Source organism: Lathyrus oleraceus, chromosome 2, assembly GCF_024323335.1.
Source record: "Lathyrus oleraceus cultivar Zhongwan6 chromosome 2, CAAS_Psat_ZW6_1.0, whole genome shotgun sequence".
Classification (NCBI taxonomy): domain Eukaryota; kingdom Viridiplantae; phylum Streptophyta; class Magnoliopsida; order Fabales; family Fabaceae; genus Lathyrus; species Lathyrus oleraceus.
Window position 1 is genome coordinate 18134486 of NC_066580.1, and position 20799 is coordinate 18155284.

The 20799-nt window shown below is 33.7% G+C and overlaps 2 protein-coding genes across 2 annotated transcripts; both read right to left on the minus strand.

Moving 5' to 3' along the window:
- Positions 1-229: 229 nt before the first annotated feature.
- Positions 230-4504, minus strand: LOC127117734 (MLO-like protein 10). Its single transcript, XM_051047840.1, has 15 exons — positions 4130-4504; positions 3751-3808; positions 3220-3434; positions 2964-3080; positions 2796-2856; positions 2589-2677; positions 2332-2406; positions 2167-2255; positions 2015-2064; positions 1882-1922; positions 1592-1765; positions 1361-1396; positions 1202-1269; positions 1066-1126; positions 230-949 (listed from the first exon to the last, which is right to left on the minus strand). The coding sequence occupies exons 1-15, from the start codon at positions 4319-4321 to the stop codon at positions 488-490; spliced, it is 1788 nt and encodes a 595-aa protein (XP_050903797.1). The 5' UTR covers positions 4322-4504; the 3' UTR covers positions 230-487.
- Positions 4505-9650: 5146 nt separating this feature from the next.
- On the minus strand, positions 9651-10814 carry LOC127121677 (uncharacterized). Its single transcript, XM_051052130.1, has one exon. It carries the CDS (start codon positions 10812-10814, stop codon positions 9651-9653), a length of 1164 nt encoding a protein of 387 aa, XP_050908087.1.
- Between the last annotated feature and the right edge of the window lie 9985 nt (positions 10815-20799).

Consider the following 20799-nt stretch of genomic DNA (forward strand, 5'->3'; position numbering starts at 1 on the left):
GTGGGCGGAAAACTTTAAGAAAACTATTATTTGAAGATAACTTTTTTAGGAATTAAAATTGAATCTTAGGATATTTACGAAAATCATTATGAACCATTCACTGATAATGTAAGAAAATCATTATAGTTGCAGACAATAAAACATTAACTTTAAGGAATGTAATTTTTTTCATTGATACAATCAAAGTGAACTTAAACTCTATGTGATATTGAACTTGTATCATGAAATATAAAGTCAAATAGATAAATTTGATTGATTTTCAGTATTAGTAGCATTTCATTCTTTTCTCTTCTAATCACACAACCTCTATACTTAAATCAGTAAAAGTAGAATTAAAGCTTAATCATAACAAGGATTTAACTATAAGCGTGATTTAGAGCAAAGGGGAAAGTTTCCAATGCAGAAAACTGTTCTATAAGAAAAAGAATGTACAAAACTTTCTAAATCTCTAAAGATATATATCAGCAAGCTAACTTGTGATTCCTATTTAATTCGCACTTTTTTCCGAATGATCGGGCTTGACAAATGAAATGCTACCTCTTATCGTCGGTTTTTGTTCAATAGTTTCTACGATAGTTTGGTGTTGTCGTTCAATGGTTTCTATGATAGTTTGGTGTTCGTTTTCTTTTGCGTCTTGCTCAACCTGATCTACTCTTACTGCCAGCAAATTTGATCGTGGTGACGTTGGAGACAACTCAATATCAGAATGGTAATCATCTCGCTCATCATCATAGGCTGAAACGACGCGAGTTGAGTGACCGGTGGTTTTGTAACGGTGTAGCGTGGGGCTAATAGAGTGCACTGTTGAATCAGTGGTGCTTCCGTCCATGGTTCGCACACTCGACTTTCCATGTTTGTGTCCGTGCTTCTTTTTCACAGTATTGTGCCATTTTTTTAAGGCTTTCGATGTTTGTTCATCAAATATTGATTTTTTCATTCTTGATCCCATCTGCAAATGTTTCACCAACCTTGAAATCTTAATAACTTGCAAGTATAAATTCAATCGAAGAAAAAGAGTGACACCGATGATCAATAGAAACTCGTGAAAACGAAATCGAGTAGTACCTGAGTAACAAGAGCATATAATGGAAGAGTTATGTAACTGCAAAGGCATAGCACCCCAACCCTTCAAAACGAACACGAGAGTTAATCGATTAAGCGAACGCTACTTTGACGAAAGAGAATTTCAGATCAAACTTACCCTAAGACTACTTTGACTATCGCAATACTTTGATCCGCATGGAAACAATTTTCCCGCCCAAAAGAGTACTGCAAATTAAGAAATCATCGGTTAGCCGTTTACCATAATCTACATAAAGTATAAAAAGACGATATTATCGGTGTAAGGATGGTTATGTACCCATATCCACAAGATATATGTTATTTGAAAGGCATTCTGCAAGAGAAAAGCATCAATTAGTTACAAAGGTTAACAATCAAAAATCGAGAAACACCCCGAAAATACTTTTCTCTCATTAGTACAACGATTGAACTAGAAAACCGTCCTACTTGTATAATCGCGTATCCATCAAATACCGTAAATAACATTTATAAAAAAATTTGTACTAACTGGATTTACCAAATTGAATACCTGAAACAGGGAAAAATGGATAAGATGGAGAAGTAATTGAGGCCGACCGAACCAGAAATATTTGTCGGAGCCTTGAACAAGAGGAATCCCTTGGATAACTGCGTGTCTTTCTGTGATTTCAATAGCCATCTTTGTCAATGTAGCTTGAAGTTTTGTTCCAACCGCCAAAATTATCTTCAGCCGATTAAACGATTTGTATAGTATTAATTTGAATTTTGAACCATGGTTATCGAAATAAGATTCAAATTGTGAATCGGAAGCAAGCTTTAAACGGAGAACATAATACTTACAACAACAGGAATCAAGGATGCCCAAACTATAGCATGCCATCCTGAAAAATAAAGAGTTAACCAAATCAATATTCAAACGCAGAAGAGTAATATCGATGGAATCGACGGAGGAAAAAGTTAACAAGTTGCTTACCATTAACATTTAGGAGAAGGAAAACAACAAACGATGCCCAAAGGACCGGACTGTCGACAACAACACAAAACACTTAGCGTGTATGTCACAAGCAAACTATCGCCGAAAAGATAAGAAAATAATGTTTCAAATGCGTGGTGTGAAGATGTTACCTGACTCCGACAACTACCTTGAAGTCATCCTCTAAGGATCTTTTGATATACTTTTGGAAGTTAAATTTACTTCCTGGCGACAGGTGAACCTACACGCACGACGCACTGTTATGAAACGAACGTGAATCTGAACATTAAAAAGGTATCTTATGGAGTAGGACTCACAGCGATAAATCCGTTGCGCAGAGTCAAATAGTCAGCCTTATCAACGGATCTATAAAACTGTCTAAAGAAGCAACTCTGAAATTGACAAAAGGGAAGATATGGTTATATGTTTTCTCGAGCTATATCGAATATAGTAAAATAACTAAAGTGTCATTTTTCTTTTTCGTTAACAAGTTTTACATGCATTTACGATTACGATTCCAATCTCAAGCTAATAGAAGTGAAAAAAAATTGCATATTGTAAAGTTTGGTCTTACTATAATAAAGAAGATGGGATTTTTTGTCCAAAAAGTGGCATGTTGTCGAACAAATGATGTTTCGTGTGTAAGCCGAAATCTTGAAGGATCTGCGTGATGAGTACACAACAAGTCATGAAATTGCATGCAGAAGCATTTGAAAATAGAATTATTTTGTAATCAAAAAAGAAAAACAGTTAAATACATCGTTGAACGTCATAGTCATACCAGTAGCGAACTCATATCCATGAGACGATGTCTCCGCCTCCCATGCCTTCCATCCTCGTATCTACATAAAAAAATCCTCAATCACCAAAAAAATCCTCGTATCTACGTGTGCTGATAAAAAAATCCATGTGCTTTCAATAACCAACGGAATAAGAAAGACGCGCGGACCTTTAGTCTCCCGAGAAGCATTGTGACCGCACTATATAGAACATGAAGGACCGCTAAGAAGAATATGAGAATGTGTATCTGGTGCAATCCGTTGGCAGATATAAGGGGTTCTTTACCCTATAACAAACAAGCAAAACGAACCTTTGATATTGCGATGAAAGAAATAAGATAAATTAAATTGACAAGAGAAAATAGAAGCTATAGAGGATTTGTATTTGAAACGAGACCGATAAATAAATAATGGCAACATAGTTACCTCCTTGCATTGGACAGGAGTAGCATCTTCCGATAAATATCTGCGTTCATAAAAGAGAAGCTTCCTATGATGTTCCGCTTCGTCACTTGCATGTTGGGTACTATCATATGAACATGGCAAGAATGTGTGTGAAACATTTGCAGGAATACATATTTTAACAATGAAGGTTTGCCCAAAAGTCAAAAGCAATGAAATGAAGCCTAAAATCATCAATTCTGCAACAACAAAAAAATCAAAACAAATTTAAGATTGATTAGAGAAACATAAGAGAAATCATTAAAATTATTATAATCATTATTTTTTCACCTAAATCCGAAGAGAAAAACAATAAAAAGAAAAGAAAATTAACTCAAGATGAGTCAAAATACATTCAAATTGCTTTGAATTATGAAGGACCGACACACACCAGACACGACACTCACACGTCGACAACGAATCTAGCTAACCGACACTGACCTCGTCTTTAATCTGAAGTACTGCACTTCATAAATCATAATTTCATAACTATTAATCCGTTGACTAAAATTTTACCTGCTTTGACCTTTTCCAGAGCTTCAAGCAAAGCCCTCTTCTGTCTTTCTCCCAGCCACTGAGAAAATCCAAAACACACATGATTCATTAATAAACTCAATAACCAAAACAACCCTTCAATTTAAATTTTAAAAAAAAAAAACTACAATTTCACTAATTATATCACAATTTTCAACAAAACAATAAAAAAAATTGAATTTTTATCATAGAATCAACAAAATGAAAGACAAACCAATGCACATTACAGCAAAAGACAATTTTTATTGAAACAATTGAACCAGAAAAGGGATTGTGAATTTCAAAATCAGATAAACACTGATAACAACTACGATTGAAAAGAAAAAAAAAATGTTTGAAATTGAAATACCAATTACAATACCATTCCAATTTTGTGAAGACTCTTCTCAAGAACAATCGAAATCAAGATGAAAATAGTGCAGACACAAGCAACAGCCCATGTTGGTGTCTGATCAAGGTTTTTCGAACCGCTACTGCTCTCAGTTGAAGCCATAACCACACCGCCATTGTAGTACAGCAATGAAAAAGAAACCAAACACCGAAACACAAACATAGGTGAAACAAAAAAAAAATCGAAATTCACAAAATGAAAGCAAATGCTGATCTAGGTTTGAAAAGGAAATTGGTATCTTCAACGCGTGAGTTGATTATGGTTCAGTGATGGAAGAGTTGTATGAAATGGCTTCAAAACGTTGAATTGGATTAAAAGACAATTTTGAAAAAAAGTAAAATATACATAAATGTCTTGTTCTTGTCTTTTTTTGTCTTATGTAGTAGGAACGTGAATAATTAATTAATTAACAAAAAAGGTATTTTAATTTTTTATTAATTGAAAAAACAGCTAATTAATAACAAATATTCTGACATGAATGAAGCGTGTGGGGAAATCAAATCAGGCTTGCAATCTGGCAACAATCAAGGGAAGGAAATTTTATAAATGTTTTGGTCAAAACAATAAAATAAAGAGATTGTCGCTTTTATATGATGAAATTAAACCGGTTTGGTTCGAATAGATAAGACCGGTCACCTAATCGGTCCCGGTCTATCAAAAAACCGGTGAGCATGAAGATATAAAAGGGGACAGCATTTTATATTAAAAATTTTAATTTAATTTTATATATATATATATATATATAAAAGATAAAAGACCAATCATATACTTCAATTATTATTTATTAATTAAAATAATTATCATATTTAAAATAAAATTATTATTCAAATAAATATTAATAATATAAAATAATAAACAAATATAAGTCTAGTACTGAAAAATGTCAGATAACACAACTAATTAATCATGCAATCTTGTATAATTCTACTATCACATCCTTTAGAGCGTACTAGTACTACTGGAAGAAAAATAAGAAAATTAAGAAAAATTAAGAAAAATTAAATAAGAAAACAGGCCCTATGTTTTTGGATCCGGCGTATTGGACATTGTATGGGGTGTGCAAAAATATGGTTAACCAAATTATATTACAAAACTGAATTGCATTGCACTATAAAATAACTAAACCACTTGAATGGTTAATGAACTGAACCATTTAAATTAACCAATTATAATTCAGTTTAAAACCGGTTCATAACCAGTTTTCTTTTATAAACTGTTTTAGTTATAATTTTTTTTAATGAAAAAAAGAAAAATTATTGAGAGTGAAAAAAAATAGAAATTAAAAATATTTATAATTATAAAAAGTAAAAAATATTTTATTGAAAATTAAAAATAAAATTATAAAAAAAATCTGAAAATAAAATATTTTGTATTCCATAAAATAAAAAATAATTTTTTTCTGAAAATAGTTTTTTTTATTCATTAAAAAATATAATTTAATTTGAAATAAAAAAAATATTTTTTAGAAAAATAAAAAATTATTGTTTTTTGAAATAAAAAAATTCTGAAAAAATTATTTTCTTTTTGAAAAATAAAAATTTCAGAATAAATAATTTTTGTTTTTTTCCCAAAATTTTTGAAATATAAAAATATTTTTTTTTTCCAAAAATAAAATTCAAAAAAAAGTTATTCTGGATTTTTTTCCCCGAAAATTTAAAATTAAAATATTTTTTTAATTTTTTTTGCATGAAATTTTAAAAATATCTATTCAGATTTTTTTTTTCAAAAAAATAAAAATTTTAATTAATTTTTATAAATAAAAGTTTTTTTTTAAAAATAAATATTTTCAAATATTCTTTTTTTTTAAATTAATTATTTTTTATGAAATTAAAAAAATTGATTTTAAAAGAGTTCAAATTATAAAATTGGTTTATAATTGCAAACTCATTATAAACTAGTTTATAAATACAAACCGGTTATAAACTAGTTTTAAACTGAATTGAAACCATTTTAGCAATTAACTGCATTTTTTGTAAAATGATTATTATAAACTGAACTGAACTATAAATGTGATTTGGTTCAGTGCAGTTCATGAACCACGAACACCCATTTTGTATATAAGAGATTGTTCTTCCCATCCTAAGAATTTTTTTAGTTTTTTCATTATAATGATAAATTAAAATTATTTTTGAAAATCAAAAATATACCTTCGTCCCATTCACATAAAATTTATTTGTAATTGAGTTAAACCTCAATTTTATAACAAAAAATAATCTAAGAATGCATATTTGCATATCTTACATAATAATATTTTTGGAATCCATTGAACCATGAACAAATGCATAAACGAAATAGACGTAGAAACAGAGATAAATTAACATCGTTAATTGATATGACATACATAAAAAAATAATTTACATAGATAATCATTAACGTAAATCGAACAATACAAATCAGCATCAAGTAGGACGTTTCAATATTTTCAAAATATTTTCGATCGATCTCGCAATATTCGCATCCAGCTCGATCGGACTTTTTGTTTTGTAACAGTGAAATGTACTCCACATAATAGATAAATTTGCATTTGTCTTCAATTCAATCTCGTTGAACTGTATCTTTACATCGTTGTCAATAGAGAACGAACGATAATAAAGTTTCACAACTCTTCGATTTTCTGAATACATAGTCTCTTTTTTATTTTAGATCGACAAGACGGGTGATCTATGAGAACCTAAACTGAAGAGGAGGCTTTCCACGATTGAAGTAGACAAAAGCGAGATATGCGTACTGAGACGTTGTGTATGTTCTTTGTGTGTTTGTGCTACCAAATTTAGTGGATACACTATGTTTAGTTTAATTAAATTTGTGAAATTATGGTGAGTTCGAAAATTCATTTTCGAATAAACCCCAATTAGTATTTTTTTTTAAACATTTTGGGTGCGTTGGAATATGTATTTCCGGATTCACCCCGCACTATTCACATATAACCTGTTTAAAAAATACAACATGCTATAAAAAACAAAAATTAAGAAAATTTTGGAAAACTGAAACATATATTGAAATGTATGAAAATGTACCCATTTGACATCATTAATATTAATTCAAGAATACAAAAAGAAATATTATTAACCACATAAATACATCGTTGAATCAAAACATTTGTCATCGTCTAAATCTATATATATAGATGATGTAATGTTATATTTGTAAAAGGCCTTGTCTAAGAAGATATCCTTAGACCGCATTAGAGGAGATGACGATAAAATATCGCCCAAAGGGAGGTATCGTCTTACCTCGTGGCTTCCCATCACCTCTACGTGGGAAACGTGAGATAAGACTCTTCTTGGACAAAAAGAACGTCAAAGTCAATAACTGACCCACGACTCCCTTGGAAATAGGGATTCAACTGTCCACCATTAATTTAGTGGACGGTGACCCTTTTCAAGAAAACTTGTTCCTGATAAATATTATCTGATTAATCTCTCTGAGGCGAGTCAGGTGAGATTACAATCGTACTGTATGTATGGTATCTTTTTTGTCTTTTATTTCTTCCTCAATGGGAAGTCTTTTTATACCTATCACACCTCCAAGGGTCATTTAAGAAGTGTCCATTTGAATCTCATGTTTAAATGGTGTTGATAACGCCTGTCACTCACTTTTACTATCATGTAATGTTTCCTCCATTATTTTTTGTAACTCTCATGCAATCATGAAGCTACCATGTAACTGTTGCGTGTGATCGTTCATGTAGTCTGTCAACACTCTCATGAGACAGAGTCCAACTTGTTCACGTCATTTGTCGACACTCTCATAAGACCGGGTCCGACTTGTTCATGTCGTCTACCAACACTCCTTTCGAGGATTCAAAAGCCCTATCATCGACCTTATACTTTTGAGGGTTCGACCAAGACTTCTTGTTCTGAGTCTTGTCTCCTTTTCCCTTGAACTTGTTGGAATCACCATATTTCTTCCACGTCTGAGCCTGTAGAGCTTGTATCGAATCTTGAACATCTTTCCTTCGACGATCCTCATCTCATGTGCCTCAAACAAACCAACCAAATCTTCCATTTTTATAGTTTCAAGATTGTTGGATTCTTGAATGGCTAAAATAATATGATCAAAGTGAGAGGTCAACGTACGCATTACATTCTCAATTATCATCTTATCAGTTAGAGTTCCACCACAACCTTTCATGAGATGGACAAGATTTTGCATGAGAAATCTTATCAAAGTTCGTCGCATCTACCACCAATTGAATATAAAACACAGCCTTGCAGTATGTCTTCTTGGCCTCTTTGTTTGCAACTTTTTGAGCATCAGTTGTGTTCTCAGCAAGCTCAGGAACGCCATTAGTAACCACTTCTAGAGTTTCATGAAAGTTATACAGAGATTGCAACTGTTTTCTCAATCGGATCCAATTCTTGCCGTCAAGAATTAGAAGAGAATTCAGAATGTCATTGTTACCATTCATCTTTGCAACAAAATGCGATTAACAATCCATGATCCGAAAACACGATCACCGACGTATAACTCTTGAAAACGTGATAAAGAAATTAACTAGAACTCTAGATACCAATTTGTTAGTGCGGGAGACACGTTTAATGAGGAAAGAAAAAAAGAAAGAATGAAGAATAAGGATTGTTATTATTAAATGTTATGAAAGCTATAAAAAACTTAATTACAATATACATGTATTTATATACAAAGTTATATGTACTCTAAGTAACTAATATATCAAATCCTAACCCCTATAAGTTGATGAATCACAACAAATATCATCCCATAAACCATATAAACCATATAAGTTGATGATAAATTTTGCTTTGCATGTTTATATGAACTTTAAACGTCACATACACAGAATTAACATTCATCATCTCTATTTTTACAATTTGAGTGTAAAGAAATTGAGGAATTAGAACATTAATAATTTTAAATTTTACTATTGGAGGAAAAAAGAAAATTAGAGTGCAACACAAATTTACAAGAAAAAATAACTTCTGGTTGATGTTTTTGCTATTGGTTGGTTTTCATATGTAACAATCATCACTCCATATACCTGATACTGGTTTGAACCAGTATGAAGATTAGGTTTGAAACCAACCAAGAGAAGAGAATAGTCTCAAAAACAACAAGATCATTCTATAAGTATGGAAACATTGAAAAAAAATGATACAATAATTAGCCAATAAAAAGGGCACATCATAAACAACCTTTATAAAGTGCCCTACACAATACTGAAGCCTGTGACAACATTAGTTGCAATTTAGATGATAGTAACATAAAGAAGAACAATGATACTACACGAATGGAACAGTAAATGCAGAAAATGAGAAGAAATAAGACTTATAGGATTAGTAGCTTTCAATGAGTATGAAGAAAACATAGAAGAAGCAAATTTCCTAAACTCAAGCGACGGATATAAAAAGTTATTGCAAAACACAAAAACTTAAAACGACTCTGATCAGTTCATAAATATCTCAGAAAATCCAACACCTTTGTCCTTAAAACTGTGTTTTAAACTCTATATCAGGATAGAAATTACTTTTGTTTATTCGATCCTCGACTTCTTCTTCTCCTTAGAGTCCTCGCCACTCAGATTAAGACCACCCAGCTTCTCTTCCAAAGTTGGTTCTTTACCGCCTAGTGACATGCCATGCACCTCATTAGTGATTTCTTCTAAATCTTTTAAGTACGGCGGACGCTCTGCAGGTCTCTTCTGGCAAAGTTTCTCTTCAGATAACTTGATTAAAATCACACCATCTCCTATGTGCTGCTCCTTCAATTCAATCTCACTATCACTACAACTAGAGCTAGCCTCAAACAAGTCATAACCAACAGCATGGTCACCCCTTATCAAAACATTACCCAGATGAGTCTTGATCTTAAATCTCTTCTCATTCTTTCCCAAATCTTTCACACGAGCAACCTCAGCATCAGCTAAACCGAATTTCTTACCATTAATAGTAACCTCGAAATAAACCTTACCGATATTGAGTACAACATATTCCACTAAATCTTTCCTAGAGAGCAAAGACTTGAAGCAATCCCTCCAATACATATCACCATCTAAACAACACAGCTTCGAGGTTAATGGATCAAACAAACCAAGAATGTTAGTAAGTTTGCTACAAATCATAATAGGACCGATATTTCCGAAACGCGAAGCAACAGAAGGAGGCAGGAAAATCAAATCCTCACAGCAAATTGAACAAACTTGAACGAAAAAAGTGTATCCAAAACTGTCATAACTACTCTTCTTATCATGAGAAATAAGTCCCTTACTCTCACAAACACTCACAGGATTTATTCCCTTGATAAAATCAACTAACTTCCTAGCACAAACTTCTTTAGCGAAAGTGTAATCAGTACCGTGTTTCAGCTTATTGATTCTGAGAGCATTAGCAGCAACACCATCCTTCAAAATAAAATTTTTCAAATGCAAATAATTATGCGCATGAGAATCATGTTTCCTTAATTGCACAATATAAACCCATTGATTAGGATTAGCCTGAACCCTACTACAAGGTTCACAGATGCGGTTGTCATGAAGAAACTCAACAACATAAGATTGTTGAAGAATTTCTCCATTGATATCCTCTTTCTGAACATAAACCCTAGTTTTGGTAATATTTGAATTGGATTGAGATGTAATGATTTCAGCACCGCGAAGCCTCAGTTTATTGGAACTGATATTGGTTTTCAACTTTATCATGCACAATGATAGAAGCAATGTTGATTTTGATTGTAGATTGACCCATATTTTAGAGAGGTGTAAGTAGCAATTGCATTGGGGGCAACGTACTAGTTTGAGTTTGTTGGGTAACCCTAATGTGATGTCGGTTTTTGATTGCATGCATTTATGGCACATGGTTGCTGAGTTTGGGAAATCGTGTTGGCAAGAGGGAAGGGTGTGGGATGTTTGATCATGATTGTCTTCCATTGATCAATGGAAAAAAAGGTGTTGCTCGATTTGAAATCTAAAGTTTAGGGTTTATGTTGCATCTTGTTGTGGTTTTTATAGGGATTTTGTTGTTTGGAACTGTGTTTTATTTACTAAACAAATATAAACCTTTGGTAATTTGTTTTTAAATCATTTTAGTAAAACAAACTTAATAATTTAAGGATTTAATTGAAATAGGATGTTAAAATTGATCCAAGTCATAAATATAAATGTTATATTCAATTTTAATTGAAATACAAAGTGGTTTCATAAGGATAGATTAAATCGGTTTAATTTGTTCGGTTCACTAATTCTGGATCTTATTAAAATAAAAGGTATGATATTTTTAAAAAATCTATAACTTTCAATGATTTTTAAAAAAATAATCCTAAATTTAAAATTTCGGCTATTACAAATGATTCAATTTATATTGTTTTAACATTTGACTTTCATAATAATAAGAATGAACACTGTTGATTATGAAGATTGAGAGAGAGTAGTACCATAAACTTTGTATGTGATCTTCATGGTATTGTTATATTGAGGGAAGCTTTATATATATATATATATATATATATAATTTGAAGTTTTCTTAAGTTAGTTGAAAAATGTGAAAGTTAGTTAGTGTTTATATAACTAATTTTCTTAGCTGGTGCAACTAATATTTTAACTAACTTTACATACTTTTATATACTACTCTAATATCCTCTCACAAGTTCATAGTTGGACCAAGAAAACAACTTTGAGTTTGGATTTGAAGTCATAAAAAAATGTACGAGACAAGGACTTTGTGAGCGCATCAGCAACTTGTAATGTACCAGGAATATGTTGAATGACAAGCTTGTTTGAGGCTACCTTTTAACGTACAAAGTGGATGTTGAACTCAATGTGTTTAGTTCTTGCATGGTGTTTACTATGAAATTTGATAAACAAAACAAGTTTGATTTCACTTAAGGGATAAACTCGAAAATATCTCAGGATATATTGTGTGAATATCAAAGATTTGAAACATATTTTGACACTAAATTCAAAACATAAAAGAAATAAAATATAATTGAAATAAAATTCAATGCAGTAAATAACTGAAAATAAAGACTTAATTTATAAAAAATGAAACGGATATACATACATTCTTAACTATTTTCTCACAAACACACTGATGCTTTGAGTTTTATAGAATTTGTGGACAATTGTGGACTCCTAAAATATAAGTGAATTCTTACTTATATACTAGTCCTAAGTTAACCTTTTACAAATGTCGATTAAGCAAAATATGTCACGTCTTCGTTTCCATGCAACCTTCGTCTTAGATAGGCTCTCACGTGTCCTCAAATAACTGTCTGATCTTATCCACTTACACCTTATTCGATTTCTTGGAAAATAAATATTTTGGCTACTCTTAATTTCATTAGGTCCTAAAACCAATAAACTCCCTGGTCTTTGACTGACTGCAATTCGACCAAAGTTGATACTATTTCTCGACAAATCAAATTCGTCGAGATCTTCATGGTCGTAGCTGACCACTTCGACTTTTGGCAATAAACTCATTATCACATCTTTATAATTAATGTTTGTGTCAAAAATCTGAGGTACCAAATTAGAAGATGACCAAGGAAGAGATTTTGTACCTGAACCGCTAGTGGCTAAAGAAAAAATTGACATCTGGCAGAAACAGATACTCATCCCTTTTGCCCTTTCTGATAAACTTTTAGCACTCTTAGAACCGTTTTCGACGGCTAAGTCACAACCTAAGGAAGTAAAAAAATTATCCCCATGTTATCCTGTTATGATGCCTTTTGCGTTTGAAGAACGCTCTCTCGTCATGTCCTTTATGGAAATACTCATGCATGTCTTTCGATCCGCTCCCCCTACTCAAAACAAAGAGTACATTGCTTGGCTTGACAAAGTCCAACTTAAGAGAAAAAACCAATGGGAGAAACTAGGCATCTTCGATGTGATTCAAATATCTAGAACTAGCCTTAGGTATAACCCTGCCATGTTACTTGCATCGATCTTCTTCTAGGAAGGTTCTACAAACACATTTCAATTCCCTTGTGGAATGCTTACGATGACTTTATTCGACATAAAGGCTATCACGAGACTTAAACCTACGGGTGAAACTTTCACCCCCATAATAGAAACCGACAATGAGTTCATCTCCAAATGCTTTAGCTTCAAAAATTACATCATCGACCACCATAATAAGAAAACTGAAAAGGGTCTCCGACCAAGAACATATCACTTTCTTGACCCTTTGGCTCTCCTACTATTTTTCTTATGGATCTCCCTACAAATAGCTAATAAATACGTCCCTCTAGCAATCCAACTTCAAGAGGGTCAAACAAATTCTCTAAGAAAGCTACTTTTAGCCAATCTATATAAATCAATTTAAAATGCTTCTTTTAAGTTGAAACATGTTCCTGAGATAGACAAGTCATATATTCTCTATGACCCTTTGTGTCTTTTACAACTCTGATTAAATGCTACATTCGAACAAAAGCTACACATAATCAGTTCAAAAGCTTTGATGGAAGAGAATGAGTGTATGAACATCGAAGGCATTAGACTTGCCCTAACCACTCCATATGATACTCACTCATGAATAACCTTTATGAAGTACATTAACATGTTCCTCGATTCGACAACCTTCATTTCGACCATGACCCCCTTTGTGGATAAATGTGTAGGCCGGACCTGGTTTCGAAATAGGTTTCTTGGCATGACTCCCTCCGCAACTGCAATATCGAACTCCGTTCGGGCAGCCTTCTTAACTTCGACACTCTTATCCACTCGTATTGAAACTGAAACTGCTGACTTCGGCTTTATTAGCTCTCAGCCCAATCTAGTGGCATGACTCCCTCCGCAAAAGATGACATTTTCTGGTCAAAAAGGAAATTTACTACTCAAGAATATAGAGACTTCTTGGCGTTCACTCGTCAACAAGTCCTCGAATTGCCCACTTTCTACTTTTAACTGTCCTTCTATTTGATAGTGGAATTTAACAACTAATGGACGAACTACTTCCAAGGCCACTTCTCTGAAGAAAACTTCCACAAGAGATTATTGATCGCCTTTTCCAACTTTCAAGAGAATCCATAGAAACACACAAGTTCATATTAATCATTTATTCAAATTCTTTTCAGTCATACCTGTAGTGGTAAATTCATGACCGTTAAGCTATGGATAAACTTAACGTTAATAAAACCAGAGTCGTCATCGCGCTTTTATTGTTTCCAAAGAAAAAGGGAAAAGTACGAACAAAACCCAAAGATAATAAGTTTTCAAATCAAAACTAATAAAATGCTAGAGATTACAAGTAAGGGGGTTGGTTACACAGAGGGAAGGTGTTAGCATCCAAAGTGTCATAGGTACTCCTAGGGAGCCCTTTTTTATGTGTGTATGTGTTTTGGTATAAAATGATGTTTGCAATAAATAGAGTGTGGAGATTATCGTAGTTTGTGGTATCAATTTCAAAATGAGTGGATTGCTTTTAATCAAAAATTAAGTTTAAAAGAGGCACAAAAGGCCTAAAAGAGTTTGAATGAGTGTTAGTTATTTTTGTCTTTTGAAATTTTAAGTAAATATGGTTAAGTTCATTTACAAGTTTGATTTAAGAAAAAAAGTTCAAAAATGCAATGGCATAAGACCAACGTTTAAATTTGTAATAAAGTCTAAATTTAGAAATCACAAGCAAAGAGGATTTTGAAAGGGGGGGAGATTTGAAATTTAAGAAATGGGAGGAGATGAAGAGACTAATCATAAGAACAAAATTAAAAGTTAAGAGTTAAAAATATCTGACCAATGGGATGTAATCCAATAGACAAAAATGTCATATAGAAACCCACTTTTCCTTTGGACTTTGGAATCAAGCAATATCAATAAGCAAGTAGCAAAGTAAAGAGCAAGGCATCAAATAAAGGTAGCCACATTCAAGCTAACAACTTCATAGTCTTCTTTTTAATATTCCCATGTATCAGATGACATACTCCTTGAGTGGCTCAGAATAAGGCATTGAACACAGGTTCAAAGTAACATTTGCATCAAGACCATGTAGCAGATGAACTCAAGTGGATCCCAATACTTGCCTCAGATGAAAGCTTAAATTATGATAACTTGGTTTCAGAAATGTTGGTATTGGCCAAGTCCTTTTGCATAGGGAATGTTTCTTAATTCTAAGTCCAAAGCCCAGATCACATCCAACAATCCACACAAACATTTTTTAAGTTTTTTTGTTGTTTATTATTGTAATACCCCAATTTTGACCCTAAGATCCCTCATGTTATCTCATCATATGCATTAGCATTGGGATCACACCTTGGCATCCTCCTTACCCCTTATTCATTGGGTTTGTATTGGGAGAGTTCACCAAGCACCATTTGATTGTATCATACTTTGAATTTTTATCATTTTTACTAACCAAAATACCAAAAACATGTCTTTGCATTTGTCTAACTCTTTTGTAGGTAGGGCACATGCTCACCTTTGATCTATCAAGCTCATATCTAGGGTTTAAGATCCTCATTGCTAAGATCTCAATCAAGAATTATCTACAATGGCTCTAGGCATCATATATGTATCCCCGTGATCTTCACATGTTATTTTGATCAATAAATCATCAAGATTTTAGAGTTGGTTTGCCTTGGAAATCCTAGTCCATCTGGGTATCTTGTGTAACTTCTTCAACATTTGATCAAATATTTCAAGGGATACTTCACATTTTATCATCTTATGCATATATTATCATCCATGAGTCCCAAAAGTCAAGAGAATTGCAAGCTAGCAAGTTGGTTGATGGTGGTTGACCAGAGGAATTCATCTGATCAAATCTAGGGTTCCCTAGACCCTATCTCCTACAATTTGTGTCATATGGAAATGATCCCAAGAGAAAAGTTACTTTAAATGACATTACAAACAACTTTCATGTTGAGGTCTCACTACGCCAAATAAGGGAAAATAGGGCGCTTTTTTTGGCCTATAACAGCGCTTTAAAGCGCCCTCTAATCTGGCGCTGGCATAGGTAAAGACAGCGCTTTTTTCCTGGTGAAAGCGCTCTCTAAAGTGGCTCTTTAAGCCCTTTAAGGGCCACTTTAGAGGGCGCTTTTTAAAGAAAGCGCCCTCTAAAGTGGAAACTTTTAAGGGTTTAGAGGACGCTTTTACTGGAAAGCGCCCTCTAAAGTGGAAACTTTTAAGGGTTTAGAGGGCGCTTTTACTGGAAAGCGCCCTCTAAAGTGGAAATTTAAAGGGTTTAGAGGGCGCTTATTTTGGAAAGCGCCCTCTAAAGTGGGTGGTTATTTAAATTTTTTTTTTAAAAAGCGCTATATTTTTTTATTTATTTTAGACAACCTGTATATTGAAGCAGTACACCTAAAACTGTATAATTTGAAGCCCTTTTTCACACATTGCATTCAACAAGTCTTATATACAACAATCCATACATATACAACAATCCACTGATATATAATCATTTAACTTCTAAAGATTCTAAATATACAACCAATTCATAACTTAAAAAGAAATAAAACTAAGTAGCAAAAGCATCTCTGAGATGTATGTTTTTTTTGCTAGCCGCAGTCTTCTTAGCAACAACCTCTTTTTGTTCAATATCAATAGCATGAACCTAAAATATCATAAAATTAGTTAGGTGAAGTATAAGATCAAGAATTAACATTTTATATGCATAAATATCATATAATTGTGTTTATACCTTTTTTTTATGCAACTGACTCGATTTGCTGCGTAATCCCCTTATATTTTTGGTCCCTTATCTTTTGAAGATAGAATTGATATTTGTTTAGATGAACATGTTCCATTGTCGTAGAGGGATACTTTCAAATATCCAGCATCATCATCTACGCGAATGAGGCTTGACGACAATGGAACATCTCCATCTAAACAAATATCAATTGATACTTTCAAGTATCCCTTGCCCCTTGCACGAATGATTGACTTCATAATAGCCATTTTACCTGTAATAAAGAAAACAATTAAAATCAGATGACAAATATAAAAACAATTAAAATCATAAAATCCATTTTACCTGTAATAAAGAAAACAATTAAAATCATTTGACCTGTACCTTTTTCACTAAGTTCTCTTTCTTTTCTTGGTTGGAATATGTTCTACATGTCTCTTAACAACACGGACGGTTGGATTGATCCAAATACCCTCATTATGATCATTTCTAATATATGAATCATTTGATATAATATTCTCATCTTGATCATTTCTGGTAAACGATTCAATCTCAACATCAATATCACCTTGATCTCCAGTGTTTTCATCAATTACTTTGTTGGAAAAAAGAACTATAGACCATTTCGTACTTTTCGGATCATTGACATAGAACACTTGTCTAGCTTGAGAGGCTAGAATAAAAGAACTATAGACCACGGTAGTGATGATTTGAATTTAAGAATCTCCGATGACCGAGAAAGACATTCTTCTGACCAAACTCCAAGCGCTTCCAATCTGTTTTATCTTCACAAATAGGACACGCACATTGACCTTTTATGCTATACCCTGATAGATTTCCGTATGCTAGAAAATCATTAACTATGCCAAACAACATCGCCCTCAAGTTGAAACTTTCTTTCCTATATCCATCATAAACCTCCACACCGGTCTCCCACAAAATCTTTAAATCTTCGATTAAGGGCTTCAAGTACACGTCTATGTCATTCCCTGGTTGTTTAGGTCCAGAAATCAACATAGACAACATCATGTACTTACGCTTCATACATAGCCATGGAGGTAGGTTATAAATCATAATAATCACAGGCCACGTACTGTGTGAGATACGCTGGATACCGTGTGGGTTCATTCCATCAGTAGGTAATGCCAAGCGAAGGTTTCTTGATTCTTCTCCAAATTCAGGATAATCATTATCAATTTTCAACCACTGTGGTGAATCTGCCGGATGTCGATACTTTCCATCTATAATTCTTTCATCTGCATGCCAGGTCAAGTGTCTTGAATCGGTTTCACTACGAAACATGCGTCTAAATCTCGGAATAACAGGAAAATACCACAAGACTTTTGCTGGAGACAACTTGTTCTTATATCGCGAGACACCGCATTTAGGACACTCATTTAACGATGCATACTCATTTCGAAACAAAACGCAATCGTTTGGACATGCATGTATCTTATCATAGCTCATGCCAATAGAGCACAACATCTTTTTGGTCTCATATGTTCGATTGGGAAGAACATTATCCTCAGGAAGCATATCTTTCAAAAGGGCTAATAACTCTGTGAAACTTTTATCCGACCATCCATTGCCCGCCTTTAAGTTGTACAACTTTAATACCGCAAACAATCTTGTGAATTTAGTGCAACCATCATACAAAGGTTTCTCTGCATCACTTACCAACCTCTCAAACATTTCAGGATAATCCTTAAGATCTCCTTCAAGTGCTTCTGCAATCTCTTCAACTCGATCACAATCTATGTATCTGCGCCACTATAGTTTGAGGCATAGGTCGTACTATCCCCCGGTTCAACATTCTCGTTACTTTTCTCACCATGCAAATTCCAACATGTATAACTTCGATCAATTCCATGCCTCATTAGATGCGATGTCAACTGAACTGCATCAACCCGTTTCCCATAACAACAACCCAAGCAAGGACATATCATTCTACTGGGGTCTTCGGCGTGCGCAATGTAACACCCCGATGAAATTAAGATAATTGTTTAAATTAAGTTAATATTTTATTTATTAATTTAATTAAATAATTAGAAAATTATTGGATTATTAATATTATTATTGGGATAATATTATTGGGTTTTATTATTGGAGTATATAAGTTGGAATAATAAAAAGTCCTAATTTTTGGGGAAAAAGGTTAATTTCACGTGAAAAGGGAAAAGAGGCAGAAAGGGCAAAAAGCAAAAGAACGAAGGTTGAAGGAAGGGAAAGCTTGGAGCTCAGAGACTGCCGGATTAACTCAGGTAAGGGGGGTTTATCATCGTTTGATGGGTCTTATGGGATAGCATGTAATGGGTAGTGATGAACCTCTGAATTTGACTCTGATTGAAATGATATGATATGCGATGAATTTGTGAAATATTGATGAACGAAATTGGATGATAATTGATGAAATTGTAGGAATTAGATGTAGTAAGGTTAGCGATTTGAGAAGTTGAATGTATCTGAGTTGTAATTGATAAAACGAACGAACGTGTATGAAAAATTGGACTGTGAGAGGTTGGATCTGAAGGATCTCGTAGCAGAGAAAACCCATAGCAGATCTGGAAAACTGGATTCTGGTCATACGCGTATGGCACTAGGCAATACGCGTATGAGATGGCTTGAAAATGAGGGTTTTGGCGCTGGTACGCGCCATACGCGTGTGATACGCGTATCCCTGGAGTGGTACGCGTATGGTGTATGTTATACGCGTATGAGTGAGAGAGATGATGTTTTGAACGTGAAAGCGTCTCTGTTGGTACGCGTATGAGGATGTGGTACGCGTAGCATACGCGTATGGGCGTGGGCGATACGCGTATGGGATGGGCGAGGAAATGCGCCATACGCGTATGGGCATAGGCGATACGCGTATGGGCAGACTTGTGGTTTTCCTGAGCAATGGTTGTGCAGTTTTTGGTTGTTTAGGCTGAGTGATGTACTTAGCTGAGGTATGATGTTGTAGGGATCATTTCCCGTTGTTTTGAATAGTATAGGTATTAGTAGAGTGTGCTAATACTATGAGTGATTACGTGGCATGATATGATATGCTTTTGTTGATGATATGTGATGGTATACATGATGATGTGAATGTATGCATTTGTGAATAGACTGTTTTATGGCTTAGAGTGTGAGCATATGTCTATTCTTGAGTTGTTGTTGTTGTTGCATTGCTAGGTGATTAGCATGCATATTGTGGCCCATTTGGGGTGGTAGCTAATTCCCATGGTGAGGAATTAGTGAGTAAACCATTTTGATTGTTGTTGATGTTTGCATGCTAGGTGATTAGCGTGCATAGCATGGCCCATTTGGGGTGGTAGCTAATTCCCATGGTGAGGAATTAGTGAGTGAGTCACTATGTCTCAAATGAGTGGGACTAGTGAGCTTGGTAGCCGTGCCTGGATTTGGACGGTGAGGTTGAACTATATGTTCACAAATAGTCGGTACCGCATGCATGGCGTCTCATTGCATAATATATGTATGGCGTGTAATATGAATGGATGTATTCCAATATTACACGTGTAATTGTGTTGGTATTGTTGTGTTGTTATTGAGTATGATGTTGAATTAATATGCTGTTCCTGAATGTGTGTTTTGATTAGGGTGATGAAGTGTGTTGAATCACTTAACATAACATGATATTTTATAATACTCATTATATTGATTGAGGAACTCACCCTTACAACTATTTTTCAGGTAACGAGAAATGAGTTGAGTAGAAGCTAATTATTGGAGTCCGTAGTGGGTCGTGCTCTGATAGATGTAACATCGGGATGGGTTGTCTTAACTTGTTTCGAATGTTTTATTGTTGGTTGAGAACCATTGTCCATGTAATGTTTTACATGATTGATGAAACTATATCCGCTGTGTTTTATGCAATTGTTTAAGTTTGAAATTAATAAAAGAGCATGACCGTTACATTGTTGAAAAGTGTGGAATATTGTGTGACACCCTTAATGGGCATAATCACTCTGATGTTATATTTTGATATTTAATTAAATTATTGGGGTATTTTATAAGGGTGTTACATTAGTGGTATCAGAGCATAGTCGGTCGAGTCGAGTCGTA

What these genes read in the sequence shown, in the direction of transcription:
- LOC127117734 (XM_051047840.1), bottom strand. Translation starts at nt 4,321, where the DNA reads ATGTTTGTGTTTCGGTGTTTGGTTTCTTTTTCATTGCTGTACTACAAT. An exon ending in GTCTTCACAAAATTGGAATG is followed by an intron (nt 3,809 to 4,129) that starts GTATTGTAATTG and finishes GGATTTTCTCAG; the next exon opens with TGGCTGGGAGAAAGACAGAA. An exon ending in CATATATCTTGTGGATATGG is followed by an intron (nt 1,270 to 1,360) that starts GTACATAACCAT and finishes CTTAATTTGCAG; the next exon opens with TACTCTTTTGGGCGGGAAAA.
- LOC127121677 (XM_051052130.1), bottom strand. Translation starts at nt 10,814, where the DNA reads ATGATAAAGTTGAAAACCAATATCAGTTCCAATAAACTGAGGCTTCGC.